Source organism: Mustela erminea, chromosome 9 (assembly GCF_009829155.1).
Source record: "Mustela erminea isolate mMusErm1 chromosome 9, mMusErm1.Pri, whole genome shotgun sequence".
Lineage (NCBI taxonomy): Eukaryota > Metazoa > Chordata > Mammalia > Carnivora > Mustelidae > Mustela > Mustela erminea.
This window is the reverse complement of record NC_045622.1, coordinates 13,074,361-13,096,545: the sequence shown is the minus strand read 5'-3', so window position 1 is coordinate 13,096,545 and position 22,185 is coordinate 13,074,361. Positions and strand designations below refer to the sequence as shown.

At 52.1% G+C, this 22,185-nt stretch overlaps 1 protein-coding gene across 11 annotated transcripts in view; it reads left to right on the top strand.

The window, feature by feature from the left end:
* The window catches only part of SIK3 (SIK family kinase 3), a 259,966-nt gene that overhangs the window by 223,459 nt on the left and 14,322 nt on the right, over nucleotides 1-22,185 (top strand). For 3 of the 11 annotated variants that reach the window (XM_032358643.1, XM_032358642.1, XM_032358636.1), the window contains exons 15-25: nucleotides 2,193-2,336; nucleotides 6,087-6,237; nucleotides 6,974-7,099; nucleotides 7,366-7,451; nucleotides 7,927-8,036; nucleotides 9,032-9,371; nucleotides 9,941-10,812; nucleotides 18,403-18,566; nucleotides 19,431-19,563; nucleotides 20,454-20,628; nucleotides 21,340-21,562. In XM_032358643.1, coding sequence (XP_032214534.1) covers nucleotides 2,193-2,336; nucleotides 6,087-6,237; nucleotides 6,974-7,099; nucleotides 7,366-7,451; nucleotides 7,927-8,036; nucleotides 9,032-9,371; nucleotides 9,941-10,812; nucleotides 18,403-18,566; nucleotides 19,431-19,563; nucleotides 20,454-20,611 — 2,284 coding nt within the window. In that variant the 3' untranslated portion in view covers nucleotides 20,612-20,628; nucleotides 21,340-21,562. Of the gene's footprint in view, nucleotides 1-2,192; nucleotides 2,337-6,086; nucleotides 6,238-6,973; nucleotides 7,100-7,365; nucleotides 7,452-7,926; nucleotides 8,037-9,031; nucleotides 9,372-9,940; nucleotides 10,813-18,402; nucleotides 18,567-19,430; nucleotides 19,564-20,453; nucleotides 20,629-21,084; nucleotides 21,094-21,339; nucleotides 21,563-21,983; nucleotides 21,987-22,185 lie in introns of those variants that run through there. The other 8 variants (XM_032358640.1, XM_032358641.1, XM_032358639.1 and 5 more) reach the window with 6 other exon arrangements.

The window sequence follows — 22,185 nt, the reverse complement described above, 5'->3', positions numbered from 1 at the left end:
CAGTGCTTGCAGAACGCCCTTGGGCAGGCTCCCCCTGCAACCAGCGAAAGGTCACCTCTGCCCAAGGAGGTGGTACAGTGCAGCTTCAACATTTGTGTGGTCTCTTTGCTCAAGCCAGATGGCATGTTCCTCCCCACATGGAAGTAACAGAAGACTACCCAGAAAATGTCATTTCTGTAAGCGCCATTGGAAGTCCCCTAAGTGACAGCAATAACCATGAGAACTTTTTCTCTCCTCCCTCCTTATTTGCCCCCTGCCTTCATATTGCAACTCTGATAGTATTCACAAGGCACAAAGCCTGCTCCTACCTGCCAAGAACTGTTTACTGAAAAGGAATTGGAGATTTGGGATGACAGTGATCCTAGCTAGTCTGGCCATGGACCTCTGGCATGGACTCTTCCTTCCCAGGAGAATGAATGCCTCTTGTACTGTTTGCTGCATGCTTCTTCCGTCCCCCGTGCCAACAAAGAGATAATGAAAAGAGGAATATGGGATTCGGGCCAGGGACAAACGCAAATACCCATTGTTTGCAGAACCTTGGTGAGAGATGCCTAATTCACAGAAAACGGCAGTGACCGTCAGGCACGCTGTACTGTTCGTTCTCCCTCAGCCCCGTTAGCCGTGGCCCACAGCTCCGTGCATGCCCCCCTGTGGGAGTCGTCTTTCTTATTTTCCGGGGAGGGGGGTTTGACCAGAATCCAGCATGTATTTTCCCAGAAATACAGGTGTTCTTCAAAATTATATGTTTTTCCCTTGAGGGAAGTTGAAATAAAATGGTTTTCATGGGCTCCTGGGGGAACTTTGGGTGTCTTTATCAAATGGGTATTAAACCACTCATGGCTCACTCTTTGGCAAGTTTACGTACCACTAATTGCCCTATAGTCTGTTAACCACTTTTAGCTTAAATACTTAGACAAAGTAGTAAAGAACAAAGCAAGACCACTTTTTCGGAACCTGACGGTTGCTGGCCTGTACTCTCTTCTTTACCCCCGTGGCTCTGTACGAGGGCTGCGGTTCAAAAAGAAGAGGGGAGAGCAGGATGCTGGCAGGCGGGTCAGCTCCTCCTGCAGCTTAGCCAATAGAAGAAGAATCATCACGACCTTTTTTTTTTCCCCTCTATGCTGTTGTCTCTATAGTTTGCTGATAATAGGGTATTTGATGTCGCAAATGGGCCCCTGCTGGTGTCCTGAAAAAAAAATTAGGGAACTTTTTGCCTTTCTCCCTTAATTAGACAATGGCGGCTCACTTTGTCTTCTTTGCCTTGGACTTGACTTCCTCTGGCTCCACCTTCTTTCTTCTTTAGACTAACATTAAGGGCTTAAGTGCCCCTCAGTCCTGACATCATGGATAGGGATAATGCTTCTTTTACATGTGCCCAAGAAGAGCAGCAGTGACCGAAGAAAACATCAGCTAGAGGCAGGGGGACCCATAGCTTATTTTTGGCATTAACTAGTAATAGATCCGATAGAGCTTTAGAATCAAAGTCATCAGCTTGTCCACTCCTTCGCCTTGAAACTTCTGTTTCTTGCCCCCTAGAAAAAAACAATTCTGAACATTTCATGTGGTTTCATTTCTTCATCTTCTAGAGAATATGGTTCCCTTGGGACAACATCAGTTTTTCTTCTCTGATGACTGACTTACAATCTTGGGGCATGAGCCGTGGGGTAGTTTTGGAAATCCCTCATCCTCAAGTGGAAGGATCTGTTTGCCGTGACTTGGAAGTGAGGATCCGGGGGGCCGGTGAGGTCTAGAGACGCATGTGGAGACCTTCTGAATATCTGTCTCTCTTGGCTCATCTCTAGGAATAATCCTTAAGGCTCATCTCCTCTGCCTTGTACTTTAGACATTTGGAGGGACAAGAAGGATAAAATTAACAAGTGGGAAACGAATCCTTCTAGCGAATGGAATGAAGGAAGGAAAATAGATCTTCTTTGTGAGCTACATCTGTTTTCTCTCTTCTCTTAGTGGCTTACTCTTAGGTTCGAAGTTCAGCCACTTGAGTGGGAAGCCCGCTTTCGTTGGCCAGCTGGCCATGTTTCTTTCATCCAGCCAGGGGTCTGTTTGCCATGGAGCCCTTTTTGAGCTCTGGCACTGTTTCATTCTGAGTGCTTTGGATTAACTTCTAATGCTTCTTGCAGAGGAATATTCCTGTCTGTCTTTTTTACTATGAAATGTGCTCCTGCTTGTTGCAGGTACTTGGCAAATAGGTCCAAAAGACATACACTGGCCATGACCAACCCTACAGCTGAGATCCCACCGGACCTACAACGGCAGCTAGGACAGCAGCCTTTCCGTTCCCGGGTCTGGCCCCCTCACCTGGTACCTGATCAGCATCGGTGAGTAGCCACATGAGCTATGTGAGCTCCTTGAGGCTCATCGGGCAGACACCCTTCTTGCTAATCTTACAAGTGATGGCGACGAGCATCGAGGCTTTCAGTAGCATCCTGAGCTCACATCTTCTCAGCTCCTTGCACCAAGCAGGGCACAGGGCCGTGTGAGATTCTTCTTCCCCGTTACCTCGTAAACGTGTTTCTGGTCTGCAGTTGGTTCTCGTGATTCCGGGAATTGACTGGTAGATGAACTTGAACTTGAAACCTGCGAGGAGGTGAAGTTCTCAGAGGACAGCTGGACATGGGAGGATTTGTAGCCTTATCGGTAGGCTTGACCGTTCGTAACCCATCACCTTCAAAAGAATGAGCGTATCTTACCATGTTACCACTGAACGGTGAACTTGGACATGCAGGAAGGTACATCCCTTTGTGAATGGTAGAGCAGAGGTACAGCGTTCTCTTGAGTGTGGTGCTCTAGAAGTCATTCTTGCAACGACACTATGACTGCTGGAGTCTTTTACTAGGTCTCTCTTAGATTTGTAATTCATCCTCTTGAAGAAATAACAAGCTTCACCTTCCTGGCTGAGACAGCTTCCTACAACTGAATCCAAGTAAGCCTGGAAGCTCAGGGGCGTGACACTTGGCGGGATTAAGAAGGTGATCACCTTCTGTGAATGACTCAGATCCTTAGCTGTATCCCCTCTAAAGCCATCCCCAAGCTCATGGGCCACACGTTCCAGGGCACCACCAGCCGCTGAGCTTATTTCCTGTCAGTCATGCTGGGAGGACAATGAAAGCAGTCTTACTTGAGAAAAGCAGTCAGGTTCCGAGGAGATGAAGTTTATAAAGGTGCTGTCATGAAGTCTCACAACCAGCTCACACTAGCGAGCTCGACACAACGTTTTTATTGTGGCGAGTTACCCATCAGGCGTCCTTATAATCAGCAGAGGCCGTGGACTCTGCGCAGACGGAGACTGAACGAGTGCTCTGTTGGCACTCCGAGAGAAGGGAGATAAGCTATTAGAGACAACCTTGAATAACAGTCAGAATGGTCTGGTCCGAGGAGCGGGAATGACAGCTCTCCAACTAAAATGCTGGTGCAGAGAGGCAGTCGTTTCCTCAGGAAAATCTCTCAGGACCTAAAGGGTGAGGGCACTGCAAGAGAAGGGACTCGGAGTGATGGTTGGAGAGGTGCCTCCCGCCACACACCCTGCCCGTCATTGCTACCAACACCCCGGCGTCAGTTTTCCATGATTTCTCAACAACTCTGAGCCCGCCACCGTTACCCAGCAGAACCTTTATTTCTTTTTGCTCCCTGTCTCTGTCTTCCCTGCCCCCACAGCCTGCCAGCTGCCACACCTTTGTCAGGGTCTGTCATTCAGCCCAAGCCCCTCGGGTATCCTCGTTTCATTGTACGTGTTCCTCAGGAGAGCCTCCTGTCGGGGACACCTGGAGATCGGCCCCTTTCCACAGTCCGCCTCTATCACGGGTCCTCTCCCCTGTCTTCGTGTGTCTAGTGAGGACGGCCACGTCGGCCACAGCTCCCTGTGTGTGTGGTTGCCACCCTGCCTACCGTCACCGCCAAGGCCTTGCCTGCTGGAAATGTGTCTGCCGTCTGTGTTCGTGTGAACACTCGTGGTGGAGTGTTTCAAGGGTGTCCTGTGGCCAAGCCAGTTTGAACTGGAATGAGTGCTTGACAAGTGGCAGATTGTGCCAGGCGGGGCACTTAGGCACGCTCAGCCTGTCTTGATGGGATTCCTGTAAAGACACGGCAACACCAGAGACTGAAGGTAATCTGCAGAGGACAAGCGCGCCTTTGCAGGGCCAGAAAACCCTGGAAGTGGGTGGCCTAGACAGATGATTGAGTTCCTCTTATTTTCCGGAGGAAATGGTCCAAGAACAGCATATAGACATCTCCTCTTCTGGGGTAGAATTCATGAAGTCCAGCATGGAGACAGAAGAGGGCTCTGATCACTCAGATCCTGGAAGTGTGTGATTTTAAAAGCTAAAAAAAATGTAAAGCGTAATTTTTTATAAGGAAATGAACACAGGATGGATTTTATCTAGGTGGGGAACCCAGTTCCTGTTGGAGAAGTGTAGTAGGAACATCAGCCTGATATGGGGCTCTCCGGAGTTTGAACGTGATTGCAAAGAAAAATAAAACACAGTGGATCCTGTGAGTGCTTCCGAAATGAGCGGCGCCGTCGGAACTCTTCCTCCCAAGTTCCTGTGTCCGACTGGCCAGGGCCGGTGACTGCACAGCCCGAGCTTCTGGAGAAGTCACGAAGTACCCAGGCCGGGACGAGCGGCTCTGAGTGGGGAGGGCGGGTTTTGTGCAGCGTGAACCCCTGCAGAAAACAGTTTCTGAATCCATCAGAAATGGGTTCATTGTCAGAAAATAGCGAAAGCATAGGAGTCAAATGTTAGGAGAAAATAATATTTCCTGGCTTTGGCTGCAGACCCCTGGAGTAGAAGCAGACATAGAAGTACCGAGGAAGCACTCCTGAAGGCGATGATCCCTGTTTCTGGAGAGTGTCTGCCAAAACCATGCGTCTTCTGTGTCACACGCGTGTGTTTGTGCTCATTTCATCAGCGCACCACTGTGTCAGACTTCCTGTAGAGCCTGAACCCGAAGTCATCGTTAGCAAAGAGAGGGTAAAGGGCTTGCCCCCACGGCCACACCCCCAGACCGCTCCGCACAGTCATCAGCGCCCCCCGCCCCCCCCATCTGCACTGTATTTGAACTCGCTTGTCCACCCGCTTCCTTACTCGCTCTGCTTCAGGTCCGAGGGAGTAGCTGGCAAGGGGGTGCATCATTTCACCCATAGTTCAGTGTGAGATCATCTCTGCCCTGGACATGAAACCCTGATCCTTTCCATCAGCTGCTGGAATGCTGCCTTGGCAGTCTTTTATCTGCTTACCTCAACCCATAAACATCTCTTTCTGATTAGGTAACGAGGAGAGGTGTTAGCTTCTAACTCCCGTGCTGTCTTAGGCATTCCTTATCCATAGCTCATTCTTCCCGTAAGATACTGGCTCTATTCGGACTGAGCGGTGGGATTTTGGCCCCACGATTCCTCTTTCGCTAGGAGGCCGGGGGGGGAGATGTGCTGCTCTGGGAAGTTAATTTTCACGGTGGCCGACTGTATTTGCGTTGGCCCCGTGAGCACGCTGGATCTTGAGGACTGCATTCCTTAAGAGGGTGCCGTCTCCGTCTGGGGATCCGAAGTCCCCAAATCTTCCCGTTTACCTCCACCCTCCACTTTCTAGCCCAGAACATCTGACTTCCAAGCCAGGCGTTTGCCACAAAGCTGACCATAGTTTCCTTCTGGTCATTCGGAGAGCGCTGCTCAGTGAAACCGGTCAAACAGTGAATCTGAGGTTTCGAAAGGCACTAGACAGACATGAGTATGAAAGCCAGATCTCCTATGCAGCTTGGCCTGAGGGCCACTGAGAAGCTCTGTTTCTGACCTAGTCTGTGTGTAAGAACTGGATGTATTTGATCCCAGCACCTCCCCGGGCATGGAAAGTAAGCCCGCTAAGGTAAGTGGAAATAGAAGCCATGCAGCTGGAGTTCTCGGAAGGGCAGCAGGCTAGGGCAACGGCCGGCCTCCGGAGACGGTCGGGAAATGGCCGAATGTGCCAGGCTGCGCGTGCAGCCCGCCACGTTTGCGTTCTTCTGGAACCGCAGTCCCTGGGTGATTTGGTCCAAGCCCCTGAGTCCTCGCCCCTAACCTTCTCTTCCCATATATTCAGCTCTACCTACAAGGACTCCAACACCCTGCACCTCCCCACGGAGCGTTTCTCCCCCGTGCGCCGGTTCTCAGACGGGGCTGCGAGCATCCAGGCCTTCAAAGCTCACCTGGAAAAGCTGGCCGACAGCAGCAGCATCAAGCAGCTGCAGCAGGTAATGGGAGAGGCGGCAGGCAGCTCTGCAGGAGCGTGGGAAGCACAGAGAAGTAGCGTGTGGAGGACGGGGGTGGCAAATATCTGCCTTGTCCGTGTCGAGGTTCCAATCCATGTAGCTTCCTAACGCTCCTTCCTTACTTCTTGGTATGTACGGCTTAACCCAGGCTCAAACATCCAGCCCCCCATGAAGGGCCCAGATTTCCCTCCTGTCTCTGTGACTTTTAGGGAGGGATTTCTGAGCACGGGTTTCGGTGGGTAGCCCCCGGGAGGGCACTCCTAAGCAACCTTGGCATTCCTCGCATCATCTGCGGTGCTGGGCCCTGCTGGAGCCTGCTTGACGTTGTGAACACCTGGAGTACTGTCCCCGGGCATGGAACGGTGCTCCCAGAGGAAGGACGGGTACCTCCGGGCTTCCGTAAAGGGCCGGTTTCCTTTCTGCCTTCCCGAGGACCAGGCTTCCAGCGACAGGTGTTCTGTAGGCAGATTTCACAGCGGACACTTCCCCCTGGACCACGGGCCACCCTTTGATGTCTTCCATTCGTTCTCCCGGAATGTGAACGTACTGGGGACACAAAATACCTACATACCTGGGTCGGTTGCTCATTAAGGACACTGCTCTTCTCTTGGGGCTCTTTCTGCCCCCTGAGACCTTGGGGGCAGATCTGCATCTGCTGCCGAGGCCGCACGGGGAGGGCCTGGCTGCACCCCGCCTGTATCACCTGCTTTCCCTGCAGGAGTGTGAGCAGCTGCAGAAGATGTACGGGGGGCAGATGGATGAGAGAGCCCTGGAGAAGACCCAGCAGCAGCATGTGCTCTACCAGCAGGAGCAGCACCAGCAAATTCTCCAGCAGCACATCCAAGTAGGCCTTCACTCTTCGAGCTCCAGCTTGTTTGGAGTTTGCACGCAGGCTCATTTGCCTGTGAATTTTGGAGGAGATCACGCAGAGCAGAGTGGAGTTATGTTTGTGGTTGACGTGCTTGAGGAAAGGTCATCAGACTTTTGGCCGAACCACAGAAGCATAAACCTCAGTCGCAGATAGTTCTTGCCGTTTCTTCCCTTCCTGAGAACAGCTCTGACGGATCTTCAAGCTGACAATTCTTTTTCTCCTTTTCCCCATATGTTTAGGATTCTATCTGTCCTCCTCAGCCTTCTCCACCTCTTCAGGCTGCGTGTGAAAATCAGCCAGCCCTCCTTACCCACCAGCTCCAGAGGTAATGAATCACTTGTCTCACACCTCAGCCGTTGTCTCCATAGTTGCCATCCTTGGCCTGCCTCTGATGGGAGAGAGTGACTGGCTTTAGCATTCATCCTGGAAGAATGTCTGTGAAAAGCAGAGAGATCGGGTTCAATGGTAGCTGTCTCCCTGAAATCCTGACTGTATACAGTCCCATGCCACTTCCTTTCCTTGGCCCCACAGACAGAGTAATCTGACAGTCATACAGGCCAAGTACCAGGCCCACATGGCCTCTGCCTCTCTTTGTCTGGGAGGCCTGGCAAACTGAGCCATGGATAGGTCTTATGTCCACTGGGGGTGGTGGGGGGCTGTATGTATGCTTCTCTAGCCTGGAGGCTTATTAAAACTTAAACCGTTTCTGCATTTGTGTAGCTTATGACTGAGAGTAAGGTCAAGGTTATACTGTCACCTCAGGAAATTTACATATTTATCTGGTTTTGTTGTTTTTTAAGGTTAAGGATTCAGCCTTCAAGTCCACCCCCCAACCACCCCAACAACCATCTCTTCAGACCACCCAGTAATAGTCCTCCCCCCATGAACAGTGCCATGATCCCGTCTCACGGTGAGTGCGGGGGTTGGCGTGGAGCCCTGCTAAGCCACCTGCAGAAAACGAGTCTAGTCATGAGCGCCACAGGCGCGCACTGGTAGCTAAGGGCACAGGCACTCGAGCCAGGCAGGCCTGGTTTGAAGCCTGGTACCAGTGACACCTTCACTGTGCAGCCTCAGGTAAGTGACTTACCGTCCACGTGCCTTAGCCTCTTCCAATATAAAATAGGGATAATACTAGTATTTAATGGATGCACGTATGAAAAGCACTTAGAACAGTCTCTGGCACGAGATAGTTCTCAATAAAGGTTAACTATCACAAGTATTTTCAAGAAATCCCCTTCCGACCCCACCAGATAAAAAAGCTGCTACCAGAACGTCCCTCACTGTCTGGTTCCCTGCCCGTTGTACACGTGAGCTCCTCTCGTGTGAGGCTTGAGGAGGAGGTTGATGTGAGTGTAGCCGCATTGTGTGGGTGGGTCTTCAGAGACCAGTGATCTGAGGATTGAGTACTCCCCAAATTGGTAACCTCTTAAGTAACGCCACACGCTCTAGATCCCCTGAAGGGTCTGGATTAGTCTAGGCCCTTCCTACTCGATGTGCAGTTCTGCGGGCCAGTGCTATCAGCTGGAAAAGTAAAGTCTTGGGTCCCGCCCCAGACATGCTGAATCACGGTCTGCATTTCAGCAAGCTCCTGGGCCATTCATGTGCATTTGAGTCTGATAAGCTCTGCCCTAGATCAGAGCCACTCAAAGAATAATTCAGGACTGCCTCTCAGAGCCACTTACTGAAAACACAAATTCTTCGGGTCCCACCTGGACCCCTCCCAGAATTCAGTGGGTAGGACCCAGAAATCTGTGCTTCAGCAAGCTCTCCAGATGAGTCTCCCACACGCTGCAGTTTGCAAAGCGCTGATCTAGATGGTGTCAGTGTGAGTGTCCTTGCTGGCCCCTGCTTCTGGCCGGCAGGTGACCTGGGCATTCGGTCACGCGGAGGTTCCTCTCTCTCCAGGCGCTGCTTCGTCCCCCCAGTTTCCGGGCTTACCGTCCCGCGGTGCAGTCTACCAGCAGCAACCCGAGAACTGCTCTCCTCCTCCAAGCATGGCCCTAACCTGCCTGGGCCTCCAGCAGCCTCCCCAGTCACAGCAGGTGACCATCCAAGTACAGGAGCCCGTCGACATGCTCAGCAGCATGCCGGGGACAGCGGCAGGCTCAGCCGGGCGAGGCATCCCCATCAGCCCCAGCGCCACTCAGACTCACATGCAGCACCGGGCCAGCCTGATGGCCACCTTCAGCTATGCGCACCGCCCCTTGTCCAAGCAGCTGAGCGCCGACAGCGCAGAGGCCCACAGGTAAGGCCATCGGTCCAGGTGATCCGGGCCGGGGGAAGCCCCTTAGCAGGGCAAGAGAGGAGAAGGGAAGGAGGGTGAGTCTGGCCGGGCTGTGCTCATCTCACCCTTTCTGACATCAGGGCAGTGGGTTTGGGATGAACTTAAAACCTGTTTATTGACCCAGTATCAAAGCGCCAATAATGGGACAGAGAAGGAAAATGACAGAGCTACCTTCCTATTTGTCTGCAAAGAACAACATGGCCTATTACTGGATGAATTTCTAAAAATGCCAGTTCCCCTTGTCCATTTTTTTAGGATTCTTTCCCTCTCTGTCACTCTAAGAGCTTGGTGCTTCTTAGTAGCTCAGAGCTGCTGTAGACTAGGCCAAGTCACTCTCTTAAAGCTGGAGCTGTCCCCGGAGCTGTCCCCTTCATGGTGCCATGTGCACCCCATCTTCCCCGTCACACCCCATGTTCCTGTCCTCAGGGGCGGGGGGCTCCCTACCGAGGAAGAGGAGTAGCTATTCCCCAGGGGAGTCAAGCGTACTTGTCACGCGGATGCCTGGTACTCACTCCCTTTTGTGTCTGCAGCTCGAACGTGAATCGGTTCTCCCCTGCTAACTACGACCAGGCGCACTTACACCCCCATCTGTTTTCGGACCCGTCCCGGGGTTCCCCCAGCAGCTACAGCCCTTCAACAGGAGTGGGGTTCCCTCCAACCCAAGCCCTGAAAGTCCCTCCACTTGACCAATTCCCCACCTTCCCTCCCAGCGCCCATCAGCAGCCAGCGCACTACACGGCGTCGGCCTTGCAGCAGGCCCTGCTGTCCCCCACGCCGCCAGACTATACGAGACACCAGCAGGTGCCACACATCCTCCAGGGACTGCTCTCCCCCCGGCACTCGCTCAGTGGCCACTCGGACATCCGGCTGCCCCCGGCGGAGTTCGCACAGCTCGTGAAGAGGCAGCGGCAGCAGCAGCAGCAGCAGGACTACCACGACCTGTTCCGACACATGAACCAGGGGGACGCGGGGAGCCTGGCTCCTGGTCTCGGGGCACAGGCCATGGCAGAGCGCCCGGCTCTACCGTATCCAAATGCTGACTCGTATCACCACCACCACACCAGCCCCCAGCATCTCCTGCAGATCAGGGCCCAGGAATGCCTGTCGCAGGCGGCACCCCCCAGCCCGGCACACGGGTATGCCCAGCCGCCGGCCCTCCTGCGCTCGGAGAGCATGGAAGACGAGTGCTCCTGTGAGGTGGCCAAGGACGGCTTCCCGGACAGGAAGAGCTCACACACAGTGACCAAAGGTTGCCACGACAGCCCCCTGCTCTTGAGCACTGGTGGACCCGGGGACCCCGAGTCTTTACTGGGAACTGTGAGCCACGTGCAGGAGTTGGGGATGCCTCCCTACCGACATCAGCCGGCCGCCGTGTTCAGTAGGAATAAGGTGTCCAGCCGAGGTAAGAGCCCCTGAGGGGTGAGCGGCCCCGGGCCAGTCGGCCCGGATTCACTTAACTCGGGGACGGTGTCTTTTTCCAGCCAGTGCTCTGTGTTCCTAAGAGAAAAAGAATCCCTCCAAAGACTTGCAGGACCTCCTGGGGGAGAAGGGTGTAGCCAGCGGGCACCGGTCCGAAAGGGGTATGCTTTTGAAGTAAAAAGATAGTGGTAGGAAACTCGCGCTTACAGAATCCAGTTGGTAAAGAGAGTTCCTATTTCTCCTAAGTCGTACCATGGTTCCTTGGATTCCAGAATTCCCAGTCATCAAGATAGCCCACTTTAACTGCTGCAGTAGAACAGAATCAGCTAGTGCTAAGGAAATACGGCTTCGTGTGAATGAGGCAGGAACAAGAGTCAAAAAACCCCTCGGTTCTAGGCTCGCCTCTATCACAGACGCCATAACCTCATCACTGAAACCCTCAGGTTCTTAGGTTTCGCCTCTGAAAAATGGGCAGGAGGAATGATGGTGCTTGGCAGAGTATTTAGGAAGAGAAGGACATTCATAAGTGTGTTGCGTTGAGACATAATGCGTGTGCGCATGCACACATGAAGATGCCAGAAGCACTTGCTGCTCCACGAGGATGATGGAAAGGTGGGGTGTTGTTATTACTCTGCTCTTCTCATCGATTGGCTGAACACGGAATAGCTCAGCACCCTCGGATACCCGGTTTCTCCTGCGTCACTGTGTGCAACGCACGAGCCCGTTCATCTCCATCCTGAAGGAGATCAGGGTTACCAGCAGTCAGTTAGAGTCTGAAAACCTTCTGCTGTCATTCTGGCACTCGTCCAAGACAAAAGCTGCCCTGACATCCATCCCATTAGCATAGATGGCGGAAAATGAGCTTATCCAGAGAATAAACCACCTTGAAACCTAGCATATCTTCCATCTTCCCCCTCCTTGGAGCTACCCGCATCTCCCGTCCTGTCCTTTAAGGTCTCCAGGTTTGCTCGGTCCTCACTGCCTTGCACACCCAGGAGGGCTTAGTCAGCATCTCCTGCAGGGAACGGAATAACTCCTGGGTTCAACTGCCACTTACTAGCTCTTGACCTTGGGGACAAATTACTTAATCTGTGCCTCATTTGTCTCATTGGTGACATGGAGACAGAAAGAGCTACTGCCTTATAGGGCTGCTGTGAGAATGAAATGAACTTGTATGTGAGTAGCAATGGGTGTCTGGCACATGGAAAGCCCTGTAGAGAGGTTAGCTAGTCTCCTCCTTTTCATACCGACTATAGTATGCTAATCTAGCGAAAGCTTTCCTTCACACAGGAAGCTTTTCCATAGTATTCCTGATACCATCATCCTGCCTCTGCTAGGACACTCCCAGTGACAGAAAGCACCCAGGCTGCTGAGGCAGTTTATTCTAGAAAGTTCTGATGAAGATCTTCCACAGGAGTTGACATTTGCTGACACTTCTATTGGTCCTGGACCATAATATGGACCCCCAAAAAAGTCTAATCCTTTTTTCCACCTGGTTATGATGGTTCTCCTTGGTTTCTTTTTTCCTCCCAAGCTGAAACATTGCCAGGTCTGTCAGCTGTTCCACACGTGACCTGGTTCTGAAATCTCCCACCATCCTATGTCCGTCTACAAATACTGCAGCCACCGGTGAACTCAGTATGTCTGACTGGTGCAGGCCTCTAGGCTGAATGGCACCCGTTTACTCAAAAGCCCAGGAGTTTTAACTGTTTCAGGGAAGCCCACGTCCCTCCCTATCCATGCATTACTAAGCACAGCCAGAAAGCACCGAGTCTTTTTCATAAACCGACTCAGCGAAAAGCTTTCTGTCCTGCTCTGCTCCATGGGACCTAATTTCCCAGCAACCCTCAGTTTTAACTTCCTCTTTAACTAAGCTACAGAGGAGGCATTTTCTTGCTTGAATACTGTCCATCTTGTCTCTTTCTAACATCTGTTCCTATTCTGTGACTCTTGAAGCCACATCTACAGTTGTCTTTAATGAATAAAGCCGCAGGTTGATGACTGTGATTTTACAACCCGGTGTAGTGAGATAATGCAAGAGGGAAACGACTGGCCTCGGAGGGCCCCGTGCTGCTCAGGGGTTCTGGTCACCTACGGGCATGCACATCTGTGTGTTTAAAATGGCGTCTTACCCTGAGCTGTCCCATTGTCCTTACCTTAGACAACATGAGCTTCCTGTGACCGAGGGCCTGGCACATTGCCTCTCCTCCCTTTCCTCCTCTGTGTAACGAGGAGCATTAAGCTAAATGCCCCCTAAGAGAAGAAGGACGGAATTCCGTTCCACGCCCGTAGCTCTCAGCTCGGTTACTCCTTTCTCTCTCTCTCTCTCTCTCTCTCTGTGTGTGTGTGTGTGTGTGTGTGTGTGTGTGTGTGTGTATGGATGTTACAATCCTTTTTCCATTAGAAACCGTGGCTCCACCATCTTTCCCTGCTTTAACCTGACATGATTCTATTCTTTTTTTAATTTTTTTTTATATTTTATTTATTTATTTGACAGACAGAGATCACAAGTAGGCAGAGAGGCAGACAGAGAGAGAGGAGGAGGCAGGCTCCCTGCTGAGCAGAGAGCCCGATGCGGGGCTCGATGTGGGGCTAGATCCCAGGACCCTGGGATCATGACCTGAGCCGAAGGCAGAGGCTTTAACCCACTGAGCCACCTAGGCGCCCCATGATTCTATTCTTTTAAAAACTTGAGAGCTCATAGTGTTACCTTACCAAGAACCACCGATAATTGGCTGTTGCTTCTGCCAACAAAGGTTCTAATGCTATCGCCCCCCACCCCCCGCCACACACACACACACACACCCCTGCAGGCCTGCGGGGGAGGCTCGTGCTTGTTTACCTCTTTGGACAGAAAGGAATGCCTGCTGTCCTTGAATGACCCTTCCATCTCTGTGTAGTGACACACAAGTCCCAAGACCCTTCCTCCCTGATTCCCATGACAGCAAATTCAGCAGTTTACTGAGTGACTAGGTTTCACAAGATGGTCTTGTAGGAGCTGTGGAGAGTGCAGGGATGGAAAGGTAAAGAACCCGTCTTTGGGGAGCTTACACCCTGCTGGCGGTAGGAAGACAAGCTCAGAAACAGCATTAGCCCCAAGCGCTGCAGAACGAACGCTGTAAGAGGTATAATTGTAACGGAATAGAGCGAGCGAGAGCTTGCTGAAATTTCGCAAGGCTAGATGAGCAGGGGTCAGGGGTGATCATCTGCTGTACTCCTATTTCCTTTCGTGGCCGCTTGCTACCAATCAGTTCAGGACCAGGCCCTGCCAAGGCGCCGAACACACCAGACCGAACACACACCCCAGAGGCCTGTCTCGAGCCTGGCCTTCCAGCACGGTCCATGCCCCATGCTGCCTGTGATCACCCTTGTCTGCCACTCCAGAGTGAGGAAGAAGGCTTATCTCCCTTCTGTGCTGTTAAGTGCACTTGATTTTTTTTACTCTCCAAATAAATAAGTACAATAGCATAATCAGTTTACACAGCGAGATCACAGCTGAACTTACAAAGAAAACCACATCGCCCTCCCCTCCCTGCCACTGAGCTTTGCCAGCTTCAGCAATATTTGTGGACTCGGGCCTCACAGAGGGGTGAAACCATGACAGGCTGGGAGTGTTCACCCCCAGAGCCTTTGAGAGGAATAGGCACACACTGCTCTCCTTTTCTCTTAGAGCCCAGTAAATGAGTAAGGGCGAGTCAACATTGACAGATTCAATAGAGAGTTGTGCAAGCCGCCCCCAGAGTCCCCAGGGCAGGGGGGCGGTGCGCACAGGGCCTCCGTGTATGTGCCCCCCGCGTGATAGCGTGGCCACCCCCGCACTCGCCCCGCTTGACTTTGGTCAGTACCCAAGGACGCTACTCCCAGAGGGTCCTCTTTCCCGCGTTATTTCTATCGCCTTCGGTGAGCCTGACCGTTCCTCCAGCTACTCTCGAGCTATGCATAAGGGACCCCAGACTGGAGCCTGGATTTCCTGTCCCTCGGTCAGTAGGTTAGTCCCCTGTCCTGCACGCCCCCCCCCCCAAATACACACACCCCTCCCGCAGGCCCACAGGTCTCTGTGGAGTGTCACAAAGGACTGGGGACTCAGGACTCCGCATTCTTCTTAAAAAGGATACTGGACTCGTATAATCCCTCCCAGTTCTTTCAAGAGCTTTTCACCTGTGTTGTCTTTGGAGTGCGCCAGCAGCCCTCGTTTTACAGAGAGGGAAATCACTTAGTCACCGCTGGGGACAGAGCCGGACCCTTACTTCAAGTGTTCGGATTCCAGGGTCGTGCCTCCTCGCCTCCCGCTCTGCCCTGCGCACCCATCTGCCCAGCCGCAGATGCCAGCCCTGCTGGCTCTTTGGCCTGCAGATTCCACAGAAACTGTGTCGCCTGACTCCTGTTAGTCTGCCATGTTTTCATCTGGTTTTTAACTTACATCTGTCTCTCCTCAACCGGGGGAGAGTCAACCAACCTCTTAAACCGATCTCTGGAAGTTAAAGTGTCAGTGGCTCCTTTGTTCCCATACATATGAGTGAATTGTCCCCACAATTCTGGAAGTAGGGTTTCCTTGTCTGTGTTTGTCCTCTGGGCCAGTACACCTTGTGCCCTCAGAACCAGCACCTCCGGAATGAGTACGTAAGTGACCCCAGGCTTGGCTGAGCTCCCCCAGTGCACCGAGCTTGTGGGGACCCGTAGAGTGAGACCCAGGGAAGTCTCAGGGGGCTTGCCTGACGCCCCCCTCCTCAGGAGTCCTAGTGAAGCCAGGATTCAAGCCCACGCCTCCCTGACCCCAAAATTTGTGTCCCTGAGCTCTAGACTGGGGAGTCAGCAAGGCTCGCTGCACAGTTCCCCGCCATGGTGGCCCTTGTCAGGCGTGCTGGCCCCGGACACGAGGGCCAGGAAGAACATGGCCTTCCCAGCAGTAGGGCCCAGACAAGGGCAGATGTTTGGGTTTGGAGAAACCCCAGTCTCAGGAATAAAAATAAGCTCAAAAAAAGAGAGGGAAAGGAGACTCTAAACTCTCAGGTGGGAAGGAGCTTGCTCTCGAGATGTGGAACGTGTACATTTTGTTAGCTTTGCTGTTGCCTCACGTTTGAGGCAGTCTTTCAACAGCGGGGGAGTGCGTGTTTTGGACGGAGCTGGGGTGCCGTGGATGAGCTTTGCAGCCAGCTCTGCAGCCAATGGGAAGGAACCCCAGGGAAGTGAGTGGATGGTGTGAGCGGTCAGGGAAGGAAGATAGGCATGAGGAAATACCTCGAGAAAGCAAGCTGCCGCTGTTTGTGTTGCTTCCTGGCAAAGCCAACCACAAAGCCTGGGCCGCACCACTTCCTGCCTGTGACTTTCCTTAGTCCTGGGGTGAGCGCGAGAGCTGTGTCTGCCAAAAGGACTCGGGTGTGTGGCCAAGATGAGGACTGGCCCATGCATTAAGGCCCGGCAGAGGCTCTCTCTCCTCTTCCCCTCTCTTCTGGCTTTTCAGCGTTCAGTAGCAAAAGAATTGGCTTCTTAACTTTCTTTGGCCTCTTTGCTCAGAGAACTTCCAAAAGATTTCTCATTTAACTTCACCTTTGGCCATTGGGAAGCCTCCCTCCTGTCCTTTTACTCCAGAATATGCTGTGTTACTGGTCAGGGCTTGTCAGTTGGTTCCCCTCCTTGCCATCCTACCTCAGCCTCTGAGCCAGGCCTAACCTGGATTGTTTTAGGAGACCTTTTGAATATGGAGACCTGAAACCCTTACCCAACACTCAACGCGGTATATTTTACTTCCGTTATTCAAACAGATCTTTGGAATGGCACGGTTTGCATGAGGGCCATGTCTTCTACTGACAACTTTTTAAAAACCTGGTCTCGCCAAGGTAGAGTTCATCAGAAGATAAGGCAAGTGGTGGCCAAGGAGCTTCGACTGAAAAAAAATCAAGCCGACAAAACTATATGTTCAAGTGCCAGGCTCTTAAGGACCAGAGCCAAAAGTGCTACCAGGAGGATCCCGTCAACTTGGGTGTAGTCCTGGTGTTCTTCTTGACCACTCTTGGTCAAGAGGAAATACTCAGCCCTCTCGAACTCTTATCTCCAAAATCCAGTCCATAGGGTACATGAGTCTGACAGTACTAACCCATATTAAGATACCATTTATTAAAATCTATAAAGAGCTAAGGATTGCATACCTACTGGATATAGGACACTGTTCTGGAACACTACTGAAGGCTCACAGACATGCATAAGATATAGTTCTTGTTCTCAGAGAAATACAGGTTAATATAAATAGCTAATGCAAATACACAATTGAACATGGTATCAGGAATAATGTTAGCATAATAACGTTTTATAAAGTTTTCTGACATTTAAAGGAAGCCAGGATCTTTTTCTGTTTGAAAGGGAAAGTTTCATCAAGATGTTAACATTTGAGATTGACCCAGAGAATAAGTTGATTTGGATTGGCTGGAATGGAAGGAGAAGCGCGCATTTCCAGGGAGAGGGCACAGGGAGGCTACCTGCATGGAATCGTGAGTGGGTGGAGAAGACTTAACGTGCTCCCGTTTGACTAGAAGCCAGCACATGGGGGAGGGCAATGCGAGGTGCTTGCTGGAAAGTGGGCTGGGACAGCATTGCGAAAACGAGCTGTTTGGGCTACCCTGTGAAAAGGTGAACTTTTGTAGAGTGGCGATCCAGGGATGGTGAGGAGGGCTGGTCAGTAATTCAGCCAAGAGGAGGAAGCAGTGAGTCTGGAAAGGAGGGGGACTCAAGTGACCAACATGGCAGCAGTAGATTCTTTAGGCTTGAGGTGGTGTGGAACCGGGGGGAAGGAGTCAACAGGGGACCCCATGAGCTCACATCTGGAAGGTTAGGAAAACAGGCACCAAAACAAGATTTAACGTCTGAAAGAGGACCCGGGATGGGAGGTGTTGATGGGTTTGGAGCTGGGTCTGTTTTAAGTGTTAGATGTTGCCTGGCTCTCTGGGGGAAGATATAGAGTAAATAGTTGGAATTAGAGATTTAGAGCTTTATTAAAACATCGTTTCAGTAATTCTTTACCCAGAGACAATGTAGTTGAAGCCATGAAAATAGGTGATATTACCAACGTAAGTGTGAGGAGAGAGGAGGGCAAGGTAGAATTATTAGCTGCGGAGGAGCCAGAAGCAGCTGGGGACGGCTGTTCACACCGTAGAAGAGGGGCCCCGGCCGGTTCACTGAGGTGGATGGAAGCCAGGGAAGGAGAGAGAAGGCGTCCACAGAACAGAGGCCGTTCTCCATGGTAGAGGTTCCTGAAAGCTCCAAGAAAGATTCTTGTGTGCATGTGGGTTTGGGAAACAGCACTGTCTAGGCAACAGAGGAATGAAGAAAAAAGAAAAGGTTCAGAGTGATCCAGCCAACCACCATTGTATGGAAATTTTTCTTGGGAGGGTTTATAGCCCTCCGTTAAGAGGTGTATATATCTCTTGAGCACCATCACTAGCCAGCGAGGATTAGCGGACCATGCCCACGGGGGTCTCACCATTACTCTTTGCCTCTGGCCAGACATTTCTTTGATGGGAGTTGACAATGTTGGGAGAAACCCGAGATCTGCTGACCCTGTTTTGCTCTGTCTCCTCAGAGTCTGTCATAGGGAACTGCATGGATAGAAGTTCTCCAGGACAAGCAATGGAGCTACCGGATCACAATGGACTTGGGTACCCAACTCGCCCCTCTGTCAGCGAGCACCACAGGCCCCGGACCCTCCAGAGACACCACACGATCCAGAACAGTGATGATGCTTATGTATGTTGGCCCCCTGCTGCTTCCCAGCAGTAGGACCCTACCAGTCCCGACCTTGACAACAGAACTTGGGAATGTGGGGTCATATCTGCCCTTCCATTTTGCTCAACCAGAGTCCAGCACCTCTGGAAACTGTAAGCTTGGCTTTGAATGAGCCTCACAGACCAGTTGAGTCTGTGCTCCCAACTTTAGTGTGAGGAATCGAGTAGTTGCTCTCTGTTCCTTCCAGGCAGAGTTCTTGAACTTGTCCCCACACTGTCCAAGCTCCAGCTCAAGCAGATGAACCCCTAGGCTCTTGGTTAGTTTCCTGACAGCTCCGCTGAACTTACTCAGATAAAGGGAGCTAATCCGGCTCAGGAAGACTTTGCTTCCCTAGGGCAGCACGGTCTAATACAGTAGCACACATGTGGCCGTCAAATACATGTGTATTTAAAATGAAATAAAATTTAGAAATTGAGTTCCTCAGTCACAGTAGTCATACACTTCCATGCTTAGTGGCCACTTGGGACTGGTGGCCCCATGCTGGACAGGGCGGGTGTGGAGTGCTGTCCTAAGACCAAGCCCTTGGGGTGCTGGGGAAGGGTCAGCACCTGGTTTGGGCAGGCCGTATCGCTGCCACGGGCTGTGGCCACCAGCTGAGGTTCGCCCACGCCCACCCCACAGGGGAAGGTGAGCTTCCCGCGCTGTCACCCCTGCAGCCTTCCCATTTGGAAGGCACTGTGGAGGGAGTCTAGGTGGTCCAACCTGGGAGGGGGGCCCCGAGGCTGCCCTTTGTGCTCCACTTGAGGGAACCGCTAGCTCTGAGGGTCACCCAGGAGTGGCACACGCTCTGGTATCCTAACTTCTTTTCCTAATTGTTTTCTACAGGTGCAGCTAGATAACTTGCCGGGAATGAGTCTCGTGGCTGGGAAAGCGCTCAGTTCTGCCCGGATGTCAGATGCGGTTCTCAGTCAGTCCTCGCTCATGGGAAGCCAGCAGTTTCAGGATGGGGACAATGAGGGTAAGGGGCCTTCTGCGTGAGGCACCCCTCCCCCCTCCTCGCTGGTAACTCTTCTCCTTTTCTGTGTAAAGGGTTCACGGGAAGATGGGAAGCCTCGGCTTCCTCCCAGGGTCTGAACCCAAAGCCCTTCACACTTTTCTCCATCGAGAATGAGCACACAAAGGAATGTATTTTGTAGTTGAGTGCAGGGGTATCACATCTATCTTTGTAATGCTGTGATCAGATACTGCTTCAGTAACTGTTTTTCTAGTTCTGATTAGAAGGCATTGTGTTGTAAAGGATGGTCTCCCTCCCCTTGGCACCAGTAACGGGAGCCTATCCCTAGGGATACAAAGCATAGGCTTTTTGGAATGGACAGGTCTGCAAGAAATCCTGACTTTGCCCTTTACAGGCTTCACAGACAAGGCACTTGACCTTTCTGAGCCCCCAGGGTCCTCCCTTGTAAAGTGGCAGGGACCATAGAGCCTAGATCCTAGCTGGTGGGCGAGCGTTAATCATCTCAGTGAGGATAAAGTGTGTAGAACATCGCGTGGAGCCGGCTAGCAGGAAAACGGCCAGGTCCCTTCGAGATTTACCTCTTGAAGGGACCTACCTGGCAGGTCTGCAGAACTGCAGGACCAGTTCTTTCTGCTTCCACACTGCAGTGGTTGATAGCGGGTGTGGGAGTTAGTAAAAGAACGGGGTAAAGTGGAACCCTCGGAGAGTCTGGGAAGAATCCTGGCCCAGCCCGCAGCTACTGAGCACGCGGAGGGCCTGCTGTGAGCTAGAATGCAGGCCCGGGGGGTCCGGTTCCAGGGGGCTCCAATTTCTCGTCCTCCTCTTACCCCCTTGCCCACCTCCCACCCCAACCCCCCAGCTGCAAATCTCACATGTTCTTTCTGGTGTTGCAGAATGCAGGGAGAATCTAATGGGTCATGAACACCCAGACCTGACTGACGGCAGCCAGCATCTGAACTCCTCTTGCTACCCATCCACGTGCATTACAGACGTCCTGCTCAGCTACAAGCACCCGGAGGTCTCCTTCAGCATGGAACAGGCAGGCGTGTAACAGAAAACGGAGAGTGAGTATCGCCTCCCAGGGCCCAACCCAGCCTCGGGCCCAGTGCCAGCTCCTGGTCTTTCCAGGGCTTCCTTCTGTGTGTGGAGTCTGTGAACTTGACGGCGCCACGCCCCCCCCACCCCCTTGATCTTCGCTTCTTCCTGTTCCGTCAGACGAAGCTGTGCGGTTGTTCTGGGGAGTGGGTAGGGCATATAAGGAGTGCATGCTGGCCGCAGTCCCTTGGTTTAATTACAGGGCGAAGACGTGCTCTGGGTGCCATAGAAACCTATAATCAATAAGTGAGCTAGGGCTTCAGAGGACAGGGGACCTCTTTCCACGGTAATAAGGAGAAGATGGTCCTTGACCTCAGTCCCCAAGCAGGAAACCCCACAAGAAAACGCATCTGGCCATAGTTTCCAAGGCCGTGCAGCAAGTTGAAGGCCATTCCAGACGGGGGAACTAGGCGAGCAGAGGCCAGTGGTAGGAAACAGGTATACTGACCAGCTCAGCTCGTGTCACACCTAAACACACAGTAGGTAGCATGGCTTCTGTCTTTGAAAACTCTGACAGAAGCCCATGAGTGAAAGGCTGTCTGGCAAACCCACCCTCGGGTCTCAGTGCAGCAACCCTGTCAAATTCCTGGTCAGGGGGACCAGTTGCACGCTGGGAACGTTTTCGCGTGAACGTCTGAGCCTCAGGCTGTACCCTGAACCTCCCCCGTGTCTGCTCCGTTGCAGGTGTGTGTACAGCTCGGGGATGGGAAGGTCGACTTTACACCGACAGTATCTAGCAGCATTGCGCCAAATTGCCATTGTGTTTCTGTCCACCCAGAATGTCGTGGCTCCTTTCCTCACACTGGTTCATCAGTGTGCGATTCTTTTGGGTTCTGAGGGGGTTTTGCCATGTTTGCTTGTATGACCAAGTCACCAAGGAAATAAACAGGATATCCGTGTTTGCCACCTTTTGTGAAAGCGTATTTGGTATATTTGAGTTGGTGGTTTGGTTTGGTTTTGGTTTTATCTTTTTTTTTTTTCTTTTTTTTGGTATGTGTTCTTCTGGAGGTGATTTTCTCTCTTTTCTTTATTTCTCCCTCTCTTTTTCTTTCCTTTCCTTTTTCTTTTTCTTTTCTTTCTTTCTTTTTTTTTTTTTTTTTCTCCCTTTCCTTTGTTGAGACAGAGGAACAAAGCAGTTAAAACTACAGAGGCCAGGAGACCCAGAGCCACGCCCCTCCCCCGCCTCCCCCCAACCCCAGCAGCCTCCATTCCTTCCCATTGCTGATCCACAGAGGCAAATACTAACCCATAACAACTCTGGAACCTTAGTGGTTAGGGAAAGGGAGAGAGGAAGGGGTGACAACCCCTGGCGCTTGGAAACCAGAGAGAGAGCAAAAAACAAAACGAACCCCCAAGCCTGGGAGCTGGGAAGGTCTTTACCACTGGGATCCCATGAAAAATGTGTCTGGCCTGGCCAAAGTCGCATCAGACTATTAGCATGGAGGCCGCGGGTGGCCTGGCCTTGGGCGGTCACCAGTCAGAATGTCTCAGTGGGAGCCTTCTCTTCGGTGTGTAACTCAGCTCCCCTCT